General features: G+C 31.3%; 1 protein-coding gene across 2 annotated transcripts; it reads left to right on the forward strand.

Moving 5' to 3' along the window:
* The first annotated feature begins 1,442 nt into the window (after positions 1–1,442).
* Positions 1,443–11,261, forward strand: LOC107794934 (uncharacterized). Of its 2 annotated transcripts, XM_075253318.1 has the most exons (5): positions 1,443–3,515; positions 5,122–5,328; positions 5,439–5,580; positions 10,588–10,695; positions 10,786–11,261. In XM_075253318.1, exon 1 carries the CDS (start codon positions 1,544–1,546, stop codon positions 3,371–3,373), a length of 1,830 nt encoding a protein of 609 aa, XP_075109419.1. In that variant the 5' UTR covers positions 1,443–1,543; the 3' UTR covers positions 3,374–3,515; positions 5,122–5,328; positions 5,439–5,580; positions 10,588–10,695; positions 10,786–11,261. The 2 variants fall into 2 exon arrangements, with proteins under 2 accessions (XP_075109419.1, XP_075109418.1); XM_075253317.1 differs by having other exon boundaries at positions 10,588–11,261.
* The last annotated feature ends 2,957 nt before the right edge of the window (positions 11,262–14,218 follow it).

Consider the following 14,218-nt stretch of genomic DNA (forward strand, 5'->3'; position numbering starts at 1 on the left):
AACAACCAACATCACCACAAACAGACTCAACCACGCGTGTGTTAAACCCAAAACTAAACTCGTAGACTACTTTGTTTTTATTTTCTCTTTTTAAACTCTCCAGCACTCTCTTAAGATTTTCAGAAAAAATGTTTAACCCCTCTCCAAAATGAATTATGTCTCTGTATATCCAGTGTATCCAGAGTGTATATCGAGTGTATACCGCTCTCTCCGCCCCCTCTTTTTTTCTTCTCTCCATCTAGTTTTTCCTCTTTTTTGAACTCATTTCTTCCTAAATTTTCTCTTCTATTTATAGCAAAATTTTCGAAATTTTCAGATTTGTTTTTTTTAATTAAAAGAAATTCCACTTACAAATTGCTTTTATTTTTTTAGAAAAAGAAATCCCACATTTATTTACTTTTATTTTTAAAATTCCAACTTTAATTATTTTTATCTTATTTAAAATCCCACTTTTTATTTTTTTAAAAGAGAATCTCACTTTATTTAACTTTTCTTTAAAAAAACAAACCACTATCTTTTCTTTTTCTTTTAAAAATGTTACTTTCAATTACTTTAATTTTTTTAAATTTTCAGATACCTTTATATTTATTTTTTAATTCCAACCTTCTTTTACTTTTTATTTTTTTTAATATTTCCATATAACTTTTTATTTTTTAAAATTTTCTACATTCTTTTACTTTTTTTAACAGAGAATTCCACCTATTTTTACTTTTATATATTTTTTTTATTCAATACTTCCATTTTCTTATTTTATAAATCATTCCCGAAATTGTTTTTTTTTAAAAAAATAAAAATAAATATTTTTCGGATTTTTTATATATAAAAAACAAAATAAAAAATAAAAAAATATTAATAGTGATAATTCACCTTTTAATTTTTTTGGTATTTTTATCCTATAATAAAAAGTGTAATAAAGCTAAAATAATAGTAGGTTAAAACCCCCTAAAATATTTACATAAAAGAAGTGATAAAAAATTAAATGTTGTAAAAAATTAGGTGTTCACAGATACATGTGTCGCAGAAGAATTTTTTTAACTACGAATTTCGATGCCAAATCTGTCCAAATCACCTCCAATCCCACTCAAACTGTGTATATTGACTCATCTATATATTTTCAATGAATCTCAACCATACCCACTGAAAAAGTCCATTTTTGCTTAAATATTTAGAATATTGTATATATATATATATATATTTGTGTTTCATCACCTTATTTGTTACCTCATTTATGAAATTTCTTTTCCGTCTAACATTTAATATTGCTAAGCGCACTTAAAAATATGGAAGGAGATTTTTGTGTATAATTTTTGGAGAAAGAACCTTATTTCTTTCGATTTTCAATTTTTATATGTGTTTGATTAATTTTGACAAATCTACGAGAAATGGTTAAAGATAACTTACACGACTTTTTTTGGGCATTTATGTAAGATTTCCAAAATTAATTCAATAGGACTCATAAAACAAGTTTCCTACAAAATTAGGGCACGACGAAAAAGCACACCAATTCACTAATTATTCGCAAATTTGGGGAAATTCCTTGAAGATGACGAGAATTTCTCTACGTTATTCTCTTAATGGTATTTCCTTTATCTCATCCTTCACTATTTCCTATTCTGCTATGGCAATTACAACCAGATATTACTCTTCATATCATAGCAATACACCCATTTCCATAAATGGTCGTAGTAAAAAACATAGGTTTACTAACAAGTTTGAGAATATCAAATGTTTAGATGATGCTGTGAATCTCTTCAATCAAATGGTCAGAACACAGCCTCTTCCCTCTGTTATGGACTTTTCGAAATTATTTAAGATTATGATAAATATGAAGCATTATTCTGTTGTTGTTTCTAATTTTGGAGAAATGCAGAAATTAGGTATCCCGATTGATAAAGTCATGTTGAGTATGGTGACTAACAGTTATTGCCTAATGCATCGTGTTGATTGTGGATTTTCAATGTTAGCCATTTACTCAAAGTGTGGGATTCCATTTGATGTTGTCACTTTAACCATCCTAATAAGGGGACTCTTTGCTGAAAACAAGGTTAAAGATGCAGTTAACTTGTTTAAAAAGTTAATGAGAGAGAATATTTGTGAGCCTAACGAAGTCATGTATGCAACTGTAATGAATGGGCTCGGTAAAAGGGGTCATATTGAGAAGACTTTTGGTTTGCTCCGGCTAATGGAACAAGGGAGCACTAAGCCCACTACATGCATCTACAACGTTGTTATAGATGCCCTTTGCAAAAATGGAAATCTGGATGTCGCTGTCGACCTTTTGAGCGAGATGAAACTGAAAGGCATTCCTCCGGACTTATTCACATATAATTCGTTGATTGATGGTTTCTCTAAGTTTAGTCAGTGGGAAAAGGTCAGGAATTTGTTCTTTGAAATGGTAAATCATAATATTTATCCGGATATATTCACATTCAACACAGTTATAAATGGACTATGCATAGAAGGGAGGGTTAAAGATGCCGAAAAAGTAATGAGACAGATGATCGAAAAAGGTGTAGAGCCTAATGTGGTTACTTACAATGTGATAATGGATGGATATTGCTTGCGTGGTCAAATGGATAGATGTAGGAGAATCTTTGGTTCCATGAAAGATAAAAGCATTGAGCCGGACAATATTAGCTATGCAATATTAATAAGTGGATATTGTAAGAAAAAGAAATTGGATGAGGCCATGCATTTGTTTCTTGAAATTTCTCAAAAGGGATTTGAACCTGATATTTTTACCTGCAATACTATCTTGAAAGGTCTATTTGAAGTTGGAAGAATTGGGGCAGCGCAAAAATATTTTGATGAGATGCTATCTGCAAGGATAATACCTGGTCCAATCACTTATTGCATTTTGCTTGATGGTTATTTTAAGAATGGACTTGTTGACGAAGCTATGTTACTATTTTATAAGTTGGAAAGAAAAAGAGAAGATACTAATGTTGACCTCTATAATGCCGTCATTGATGGATTGTGCAAAAATAGAAAGTTCGACAAAGCTCATGATGTTTTTAAGAATCTTTCTCTAATAGGTTTACATCCTGACGTGATAACATACACTATTATGATTAATGGATTTTGTCTAGAAGGGTTGTTAGATGAAGCTAAAGGTCTGCTAAGAAAGATGGAGGAGAATGGTTGTTTGCCAAACAGTGTAACTTACAATGTTATTGTGCAAGGATTTCTCAGAAGTAATAAAATTAGTGAAATGAAGGCTTTCTTAAAGGAAATGAATGGAAAGAGCTTCTCATTCGACTCAACTACAGTAACTCGACTGGTAGACATTATAGCGGAGGATTCTTCTTTGCTTGACTTGATATCAGATTTTATCCCAGAAAACAAGAAGTTATTATCTATTTTGCTTGGTTAATTCAATTACATTAGTTATAGAGTGAAAGTTTTTTTCTTTTTCTTTTCCTCTGGAAATGAAGTCGCGTGCAACGCAATTGGGGAAACTGAAAATATGACAATTGGAGCATTACTTGAGCTTTCCAGACAAACCTATTGAGGAGGTAAATTATTTTTTCTTGATAGATTATTAATAAGGTAAATTACTTCTTAGTTTTGATTTTGTTGTCGCTCGTTATCTTTGATAGTAGATGTTATTGTATTCTTAACATGAGAAATAATGTATAATCTCCTTATGTTAATGTTTTCTATTCGTACTTTTTGAATTTGCTATATAGTGTATAAGTGTTGCTGTCCATGCTCAGCTTTTTACTTCGTGGCTTTTTATTTTTCAGCTTAAGTGCATGATACCTTTATTCTTTTTAACAGAAAGAGAATTTGTCCTCATATTGAGAAAAAAACTGAAATTATTGAATCAGTTATACTAGTTATCTCCTTGGAAGGGTCTAGTTTATTGTAGGCTGCATCAAAGCTAGTGAAGTTGTTCTTGTTTTCTTTTCCTTTTTTTAGATTTAGACTCCAATCACTCTTCATTTATATGAATTACTGTGATAATTACCAAGATATAGTGATCTAATAAATCTATTCGAACATATGGTTGTTCTTGGATGTCTGCACATACCCCAAAATATTGGTTATTAGAAGCTGTGGTTCTGACACCATCACTTGACATATACACCTCATGGTCATGTTTGAGTGTAATAACATACGTTTTAAAGGATGCTGCAAAAGAACACTGTGGTTGTGGTTTCTAGCGGATGTATAACTAGTATTTGGGAGTGTTGTATATTTTTATGCTTTTGACATGGAAACCCCAGAACCTTCCCTCAGGTTTGAGTGTAATAACATACCTTTTAAAGGATGCTGCAAAGGAACACCGTGGTTGTGGTTTCTAGCGGATGTATAACTAGTATTTGGGAGTGTTGTATATTTTTATGCTTTTGACATGGAAACCCCAGAACCTTCCCCTCCCCCCCCTTCCCCCCTCTTCCCCCGGACCAACTGTGGCTTTCCCGCTTGCTCCATTGGTGATTTGAACCCCAACCTAATGGTCGGATGTGGATTGGGTGTGCTATGTTTTATGTTACTCAGGCAAAGATCTAGTGAGGCTGCGACATACCACAACAAAGTGTTTGACCGCTCTAATTACCCTGTAGTTCAACCGCAATTTCAGTATGTAAGTAGCTGACCAAATGATTAGTTGATGCTATTAATTTGATAGTGACGATCCCGTAAGCGATATGTATGCCATTACATCACTTTTGGAATTTTTAGACTTTATCGAGAACAATCAAGATGGTGTTGTGGACCACCTGTCCTATAGGAATGCTGCTTTTTTTGCTTTGATGTTCAATACATAAATTTGTTACAGCTTGTGCTTGACCTAGTATATTAAGGTTGGGGAACTGTTTTGAGAATTTCGCTAAAAACAAAACTCATCTACTTGGGTTGGCTTTATTTGTATTCTTTTTCTTGATAAGGTGGTTGGCTTTAATTGTATGAGGCTGTTGTTGATCAAGTGATAAGTTGGTTGTCTTTATTTGTATGAGCCTGTTGTCAATTAAGTGCTAGACTTTTCTCTACTTGAGGTGGCTTACTTGTATGCCGCAGTTTCTGCACTTGAGGCTATTGTTATTCTGCTCCCGTAACTTGTCTGTTTGGAAGGTACTTTGACGTTTATATCTTCATGTTCTTAATCTTTTGCATCAGGAGCGACAAAATTCATCTCAACTGAAAGATGACCAAATGCACTGTGAGAAAGAAATGATCATTGAGATTCTCAGCATGCGGGAAATGCCCTTCCTGTTAAATGGCTATCTCGCGAATTGAGGGCTGCAATAAGTGGTGTCCAATAACTGTGGACAATATTTCTGCTTATCGCTGTAATCAGGCGATTGATGGATATGAGCACTTCAGGTTGGTACAAGTTTCGACTGGAGAATGGCTTCACATATATCGTATGTCCTCAGTCCGTGACCTTGATATTTCATTTGTATTCTTATTTGAGGAGCTTTTTCTCGTTAAAGGGATGGGAAATGTGAACCTTTTCTACCAGAAGCAATTCAGATGTGGGAAGATAATGAGCCAATTTCTCGGTCAGATTCAAGCTGAAGTCTCTTTCAGATTGTGGTCATCCATGCCCAAATATTGCCAAATGAATGTGCAAAGGTAAGATGAGTTCTCAATATTTTTTTCCTTAAAACCGCTGCATCACAACTGATATATATTTTGAAGTTGAAATAATAATGAAGAATGAGTTATAAACACTGTTGGAGAAAAGGAAATGATGAGTGTCTGCATAATTGAGCTTTTTCTAGACACTGTAAAGTAAACCGTTGGCTTCAGAAGCATCTCAAATGTATATAGGCTTTGAATGGGAGAAGTAGATAGCACTTGGACAAACATCATCACTGGATTTGGTTGTTTATTCATTCCTTTCCTGGTAAAACTAGTATTAGTACCCGCGCAGATGCGCGGACATTAATCATATAAAATATTGAAGTTATTTGGATTGTATGTAAATAATCTTAAAATTTACACTTTCTTAAGTAAATATAGATAATGATTGAATATTAACTACATGAAAAAAATTAACCATTTATTCTATTTTTTTTAATACCATTCTTGCCGGTGTCATTGGATCCTAAAAATAGTCAGGAAGCAAAATAATAACTCATATTTATGGCAAAACAATCAAATTTTGAGACAATGAATTACTCTTTGGATAAGATTTAACTCTTTTACTACTACTTGAACTCTTATTTGGTGTGTTGATATCTCTTAAAAAATATTTCTTTCTTAAAATTTCAGTTTCTAAAATATTATTTTTCAATAATAACTATTTTTATAATAATGTAATTGAAAATATTATTCTTAATTCAAAACTCATTTTAGTTGGCTATTTATAAAAAATTATTTAGCTAGTGAATTTGTTTTACTCCATTTTGACATTTGACATTAACCATGTTAAATATCTGAGTTATTTGAATTATATGTAAATAACCTTAACATTTAAACCTTCTAAATAATTATAGATAATCGTCAGATATTAATTAAGAAACACTACATGAAAAAGACTAACATTTTCTCAATTCTCGTAGTGATAATTTTATTTTTGCACTATTATCATAGGTGTCATTGGAACCTAAAAATAGCCACATAGTGAAATAATAACTCATATTTATGGCAAAGCACAAAGGTTGACACGATATAAATGATTCTTTGATTACGACATGACTCTTATACTATGACTTGAACTCTTATTTGGTATGATTTTATCTTTTAAAAAATATTTCTATTTTGAAATTTTAATTTCTAAAACTTATATATATTATAATAATGATTATCTTTATAATGATGCAAGTGAAGATATTATCCTTAATTTAAATTTCACTTTAATTCGCTATCTAAAAATTTAAATGATTCTTTGGCCGGATTTATTTCAGCATGACTCCACTTTAAGTCTGTCGATATCTCTAGCCCCAAAATTTTAATTTTTAATATCCTATATATACAAAAATTTTATTCTTTGAATCATCAAATGTTAAATTAGTTGATTATTATTATAAAACATTGCATATATTGTCTTAAAATTGTTAAGTAATTTATTTTTTGACACTATACTTGGCTTAACCTCAATGCAAACTACTCAAATTGCATTCCAATTCAAATTTGAATATCATATCAGTTTGTTAGTAATAGTAATTTTTTAAAAACGACACATAATTTAAATAAAAAAAATTTAAGATATCCTTATCTTATAATCTATGTATTTGAGTTGGAAAAAAAAATTAAAATCGATGAGATTAACTTTCAAATTTTTTATACTCAACAAAGATGAAACATAAGAAGAAATTTGTTGTCATCTTTTATTTCTCATTTTTAGATCTTTCTAACATTTTTTTCAATATTTATTTCTTTTATCTTATTTTTTATGTCATTATTTCTTTTGTTACAAAAAATTAATTTATTTCAATATAAAAGGATGAGTTTTAATAAAAATTGTCTACATATGAACTTTAATTATATTTTTAGTCTTTGGTTGAAATTGTTTCATATTTTTCTTTTGGATTTATCTAATCAGCCTAAATAGGTGCTCACTTGACCACTTAAATTAAAAAATTAAATGATGTGTAATTTATATATAATCCATATATAATATGTGTATAATCGTGTGTTGTCGGTATATCATCTATTTATATTAGCTATAAAAAGTAAACAATAAATATGGCCGGATATTATGTAAATATTCCATAAGATTTCGATTTTTTGAGTTTATCCATGATATATCTTCTATTATAATAATTTTAAAACTCTCTACTAATGTTCAAAAATATTTTATCTTTTTATTATCTTTGAATTAAAAAAAGTAAAGAGTTTTTTCGAAATAATTTATTTACATTTTTTAAAAAATATTTCACGCCATACCAATTTTTTCTTTATATATACTCTTTGTTACACTTAAAAATCGCTATAGAAACCAATTTATCTTTTGTTGAGTTTGAAAAAAAAGCCTTTCACATAATCTAATGATTCAAAACTAATATTCTTCAACGAAAAAAATATTATACCCTTGCAATATTGGCTTGACTACAGCTAAATGAAGGGGTTTCGGCTTATACCCTTCAATTCCTTGAATGTGCTAAATTGAAATTAATGATAGCAATTGTATAGCCAAAGTTTTATTATTTGTTTGATGTCCATTTATGCAAATTGACTCTTCAAACAAATATTCTTCAAGAAGAAAAAAGAAACAACTTTTTTTTTAATATTGACTGATTTTGTGATGCTTCTTTCTCCAGCATGTATGTTTACTTTATTATATATGTAAGTAAACTTTTATTTGGTTTTGTAAACTCTTTTTTGTTATTTAGATAAACATAGACGTGTACCCTATATATTACATTTATTCTAAAAGAATTTCGTTTTACTATACTTATAGGATTTTAAATGTGAAAGAGTTTTATAATTATATGAAATAGTTTTTCTTTGCTAGAGGCGAAGTAGTATTTAAATAATTAGAAAAAATAACAAAAGTTCCTAACATGATTGCATATGATCATTAACCGAATTAAGTATGATAACATTATAAAAAAAGATAAATTTTATTTTTAATTTAAATTCAAATTTTAGAACTTTATCTATAAATTCAAAATTATATTTTAATTCAAATTCCGTATATATATATATATTTGTATTTAACTAAAATAGTCAAATATAGAATAAAGTTACCATATATTATTGACATTTATTAGCTTGCCACTTGACTTAACCATAATGTCATTTATATATGGTAACTTTCTTGCTTTAATATATATATAGATTTCAAAGACAGTAGTAGTGTTGAGCAGCTCTCCTTGAGAAGCTACTTCTAGGTCTGTAGTTTTTCATATTTATGGATCAGTTTATGATAAATAATTAGCAAAATAGTCGCACTGATAGATTTAAGAAGCACTTCAGCTATTTTCAGATGATAAAATTTCATTGTCGAATGAGTAGATTATACATAGAGGCAGGCAACAGAGTTTTCCAGGACCATACCTATTAGATCAGTAAGAAAGAAAATTGTGTCGGATTTTGGTAATTCACTATAAATCAGAGTGATGTTTTCTTTCATGAAGTGGCCTTCAAAGACATGGCACTTAATGTGTGTACATATTTTTTTTTTTTGGAACATTTCACTCCTCATAGTTGTCTGGCCTATAAGGCTATAACTAGAGATGAATTTATTCGGACTTCTTTTAGCCTCATTTTTTCCTGAGTAGTATGATGATCAAACTCATAGTTGTCGTATTTGATTATTCTGTAAGCACTGTTTTGCATTTTAACAACAATTTTTACACGTGTTGTGTGCATGATTGGTTGCAAAAGTATATTAACCTAACTAATTTCAGTTTTTTTTTTCTTTTGAAATTTTGGGTTATTTCTCTGGCCAATACCCATTCCAGTAGTTGTATCAATTGTAAAATACTCAAGAGTTGCCTTTTCTTTCATATACTTTTTTTTTGCTGTCGTCCACAAATTTTAAATTGCAGATAGAGCTATTCTCTTCAAACTGTAGACGGAACTTTCAAAGAGACTTTCTTTTACAAAAAAAATTCTTTTGATAAAGGACTATCTTTTACATTTTATTTATAAAATTGTGTTTCACAATGCCATTGAAAAGATATTAGGAAGATTTTTTTCCCAATTGGGAGCTCATAAAACTAGCATACAAACTTTTTGGATCTACTAGCTAGAGTTGTCAAAAGTGAAAAGCACCAAAGCGCAAAGTTTGTTGGAGCTTTAAGTGCAATAAAAGCATGGGCTTTAGCGAAAAAGTGCCAATGAGGAAAAATAAAAAATAGAAATGGATGCAAGAAAATATAACTATAAACACAAACAATAATTAATTGGACAAAAGAATGAAAAAACTATAATTAAGCTTTTAGGGATCGTTTGGTAGAGTGTGTAAGAATAGTGCGGAATAAGGTGTATTAGTAATGCATGTGTTTGTAATGCAAGCATTAATTATGCAGATATTATTTCTTATTTACTGTTTGGTGTGGTGTATTAAAATTATAATGCATTACATAATTTTTAAGAAAAATAGTTGTTTACAAAAATGCCCTCCATATTCTCTAGCTTTAAGGGACTTTAAGGATAATTTCGTCTTTAACCATACTAATGCATGCATTAATAGTCTTGGTATTACTAATGCCATAATTTTTTATAAGGTGTTAGTAATGTATAGAGCTAATGCTTGCATTATTTTTTCTAATACCTCCTACCAAACGACCCTTGTTGTGTACTTAAAGACAGAATCCATCAGTAAGGTGCACAAGCCTTAGCACCTTAACACCTACACTAAAGCGCAAATTACCCAAGGCGAAGCACACACCAAGCTTCAGTGCTTAAGTGCCCTTTAAGCGAGCCTATAACAACACTACAACTAGCTTAATAGAAATTCTTGCATATATGTAAGCAATTTTGGTTCCTTCTATTGAGTTTATGTAAGAACTCATAATCTTATTCGCTTCAGCTTTTCTTTTTATTCACAGGAACCTTCGCCTCATCTACTTTTGTAGTTTACAATCTTTTTTTCCAGTCTTTGAACAGATCTATTCTCTTCATTTTCCCTCTTTCTGTTTTTTATTGTAACCAAGTTGTACCCCTTTTTCCTTGTCGTCGTCACAGGTTGGCAATAACAATCACATATTCTGCTGGGCATGCCAGAATTATTATTGTTACCTTTGTAGAAAGATGCTCGCTTTGAGCCGAGGGTCTATCATATACCTGCACAAGGTAAGAGTAACGCTGTATACTCACTACCTTTCCCAGCCCCACTTGTGGGATTACACTGGGTATGTTGTTATTGTTGTTGTACCTTTGTAGAAAGATGGCGAAGCAAAGCTCCCAGCATTGTGGACCTAAGGGCTGCAAACAACACACTGCTGAATAGTTGGAAAGAACGTTTCAATTTAAGGGGATCTCTTCCTGAATTTTTTTTGTTCTTGTTCATTGAAGTCCATATTCCTCATACGTTCTTATGCCAAAATTGATGTTTAGGATCCTAGCTTATCGCCCGACGACATGTTTTCTCGTGTGATATATGCCATTTTCAAAGCAATTGTAAGTACAAATTGTAGCATACATCGGATTTAGTGTAAGTGGGTTCCTCTAAAAACTGAGGCAGACTGCCATCTTTGACAATAGGAACGATGCCGGCACAAGCACATGTTTTAACCACTGTTTTTCTTTCTTTCCAAAGGTAAAAGAGTGTTGTTGAGAGTACTTGTATGTCGGATGTTTATATCAAATCAATAAATGTAATTTATATATGATTAAGTGACATGCATTTTTATTTTGAATCGTTGACTCTTGCAGTTAATTATTTAGTTATGCATGAATATCCGGTGCGAATAAGTATTTATCACCAGAGTTGGAGTCAGGATATCAACTCTATGGGTTCTTGATTATGAACAACGACATCAAGTCATTATTGACTGAATCCTAAATTTAATATTTATATATATTTAATAAATTTCTTAATATAAAATACATTGTTTATGTCACACCCCCTTTTTCCAAACCTCACTAATCCTCTTAAGTTAATAATAATTTTGTGAAGCTCGAAAGGGTTTTCAATTTTGAAAGTGACAAAAATTTGTGTTCAAAAGGAAATAACTCAGAGTCACCACCTGACATGACATCGTTTTTAAAAAAATAAATTTTTCTTTTAAAACACTTTAGACTCCAAAACTAAATCTGCACCAAAAATTCGGGTAAGTGAGTTCATTTGACTCGGGGAGAAGGTGTTAGGCACTCTCCAAGTCTCGTGAAATTCACGGTTACGTACTCAATCTATTTGGCTTTTAAAATATTCAATTTAAGGTAAAAACACACAAAAAGGAAAGTAAACATAAAGAGGCTCGAGGTCGTCCTCACCTAATAAATGAAAATAGAAAACAAGAATAAAACACTACAAGTTCTACTTTTGACCTCCCATTACAAAGTTTTACGGGGCATTCCGCGGAATAAAATATATACAAATCCTTCGGGGCATTCCCCGGACAAATTTAACTAAGGGAAGGACCTCTCGCCTCAAAAATAACAAAAATCCTAAGGCTTGCCTATCTGAGCGTGGTCGGCCTAAGCATGCTCCCACCGATAAAATTAATAAAGCAGAACCAAATACAAAGTTCATTAAGTCCAACGTTCAATTTAGAAGCAAGACCCAAATATGATTTAAAGATATTAACCCCTCACGATCTATGTCATCATGATTTGTCACAATCAACTTATTATCAGTCCAAAACAAGAACTATCAAACAAACAAAATCAATTCAACCTCCTCTTAAAATTATCGTCCAACAACCCATTTCTTTAAGCCTTTTGTCTAAACTCATTCACTTGCTAAATCAATTTATCTTTCTCTTTCAGAGGTCAACATAAATTTGTAAAACAAGGGTCCAACAATGTACAATTATGTATTCAATCAAAAATTAATCAACTCAAATAGATCTCTAAATAAAAGCGCAAGTCATTCACATAATAACGATTAAAACATGTTAGGCAAATAGACATATAGATCACTCACATAAGACAGTTTCAGTTAAATAAAAAAAATAGAGAAGAGAGTGGACCTCAAGTGGAAGCCAAAATGCTCTTTGAAATTTGATTAATAATGAACTGATTTCCTTTGATTACAACAAAATTAAACTCTGAACTTCAAATTGGACTGAGAAATAGACATCCCGAACCGAAGACCCTGCTGATGAAACCTCGACGAACATTGCCTTTGAAACTCTAATTTATTTATTTTTAGCTTTTTTTTTTGCAGGAGAAAATAAATTAAAATGGAGGCCTATAAAGAAAATATAGGATATTTTGTGGTTTCTGCGGAGTTTGATGGAGCTGTGATGTGGTGGCAGTAAATCTGGCACCGGCAGAGCAGTAGCACGGTGGTGGTGCTATGGCTGGTCTTGGATGAAGGAGAAACAATTAAAATGCCAGAAAAACTGAATTTACATGGTATTGTTTGATGGAAGGAATTGATGGCTTCACATGGCTATTTTGGTTTGAGAACGGAAGAAGGTGGCTAACTCTAGTGAGGATGAGAGGCTGCCGCATTTTGGATTTTTTCTCGTCTACCTTCTCTGTCTGATCCTCTCACTTTTTTTTGTTCCCCCCAGAAGTTTCTGGACTAAAAGGGATTAAAGGCCTAAAGGGTTCTTGGAGAAGAAGACCAAAAACGTGTGGTCCCCTCTCTATTCTAAAATGTCAAATATACTTTTGTACCTTTTTTTTTAATCTTTCCTCCCAAAAACAAAATATTAGTAGTGTTCATGAGTCCGTGAGAGTTTTAGCGAATAAAAATAAATAAAATAAATCAAAAAAAGCAAGAAAGAAACGTGCATGTGTGTGAAGTGACAGTGAGTATGAGATCAAGTTTGTTATAAAATGAATGATAAAGAATCTTTGGGCATATGACAATCTTTGATCGGCTCTTCTTTTTCCTTTTTTTTTGAAAAATATAAAATAAAAATATAAAATAACTATTTCTAGTCTAACTCTATATATGTAAAACCAAATAACTAGACTGAAATAAAAAGACACTAACGAAAGATTGTTAACTTATTTATTGAAAACCCAAGTTAAAGTAGGGACATATTGTTTTGTAAATTTCTTTTGTGATGAAAACAAGACTAATATCTAAATACGTAAATATTTTGTGATTTTTAAATTTTAAGATAAAATAAAACAAAAAGAGTTAAAACTAGTTAAAATAGCGACATTAGACCTAAACTAAATATTTAAAAGCTAAAATATGTAAAATTTCGGGGAGGGTAAAAAATTACATGTCTACAGCTGCCCCTCTTTGACTGGAAATACGAAGAGTTTTCAGACAAAGAACAACAAGACATGTTTTTGACCCGACCCTTATTTAAAGAGACTAAAAACTAAAAGAAAGGAGAATGTGACCGAGCCCTGATATCTGAGCTGCCTACATATCCTTGGCTATAAAGGAATCAGGCCACGTGTAGTTCAAAAGTAAGAACAGTGATGAAGTATACTGAGGTAGAGAGCCGATTGAGGTGCCGTCGAGGTTCTGGTCCGTGGTTCCTGCCTTCACGTCAAAAATAAAAGGAAAAATTACAGCAAAGTAAAAGAAAAATACAAAATCCTATCTACTTCTTGTCTTGAATCTTCCTTGAATCTCTACTTGATCTTCAACATGAGACTGAAAAATGGACCCTATTCTTCAGGCGGGCTCGTGATGCTTCTTGAATTTGCAAATTGAAAGTAACTCTGAAATGAATTCCCT

This window comes from Nicotiana tabacum, chromosome 5 (assembly GCF_000715075.1).
Source record: "Nicotiana tabacum cultivar K326 chromosome 5, ASM71507v2, whole genome shotgun sequence".
Taxonomy (NCBI): Eukaryota; Viridiplantae; Streptophyta; class Magnoliopsida; order Solanales; family Solanaceae; genus Nicotiana; species Nicotiana tabacum.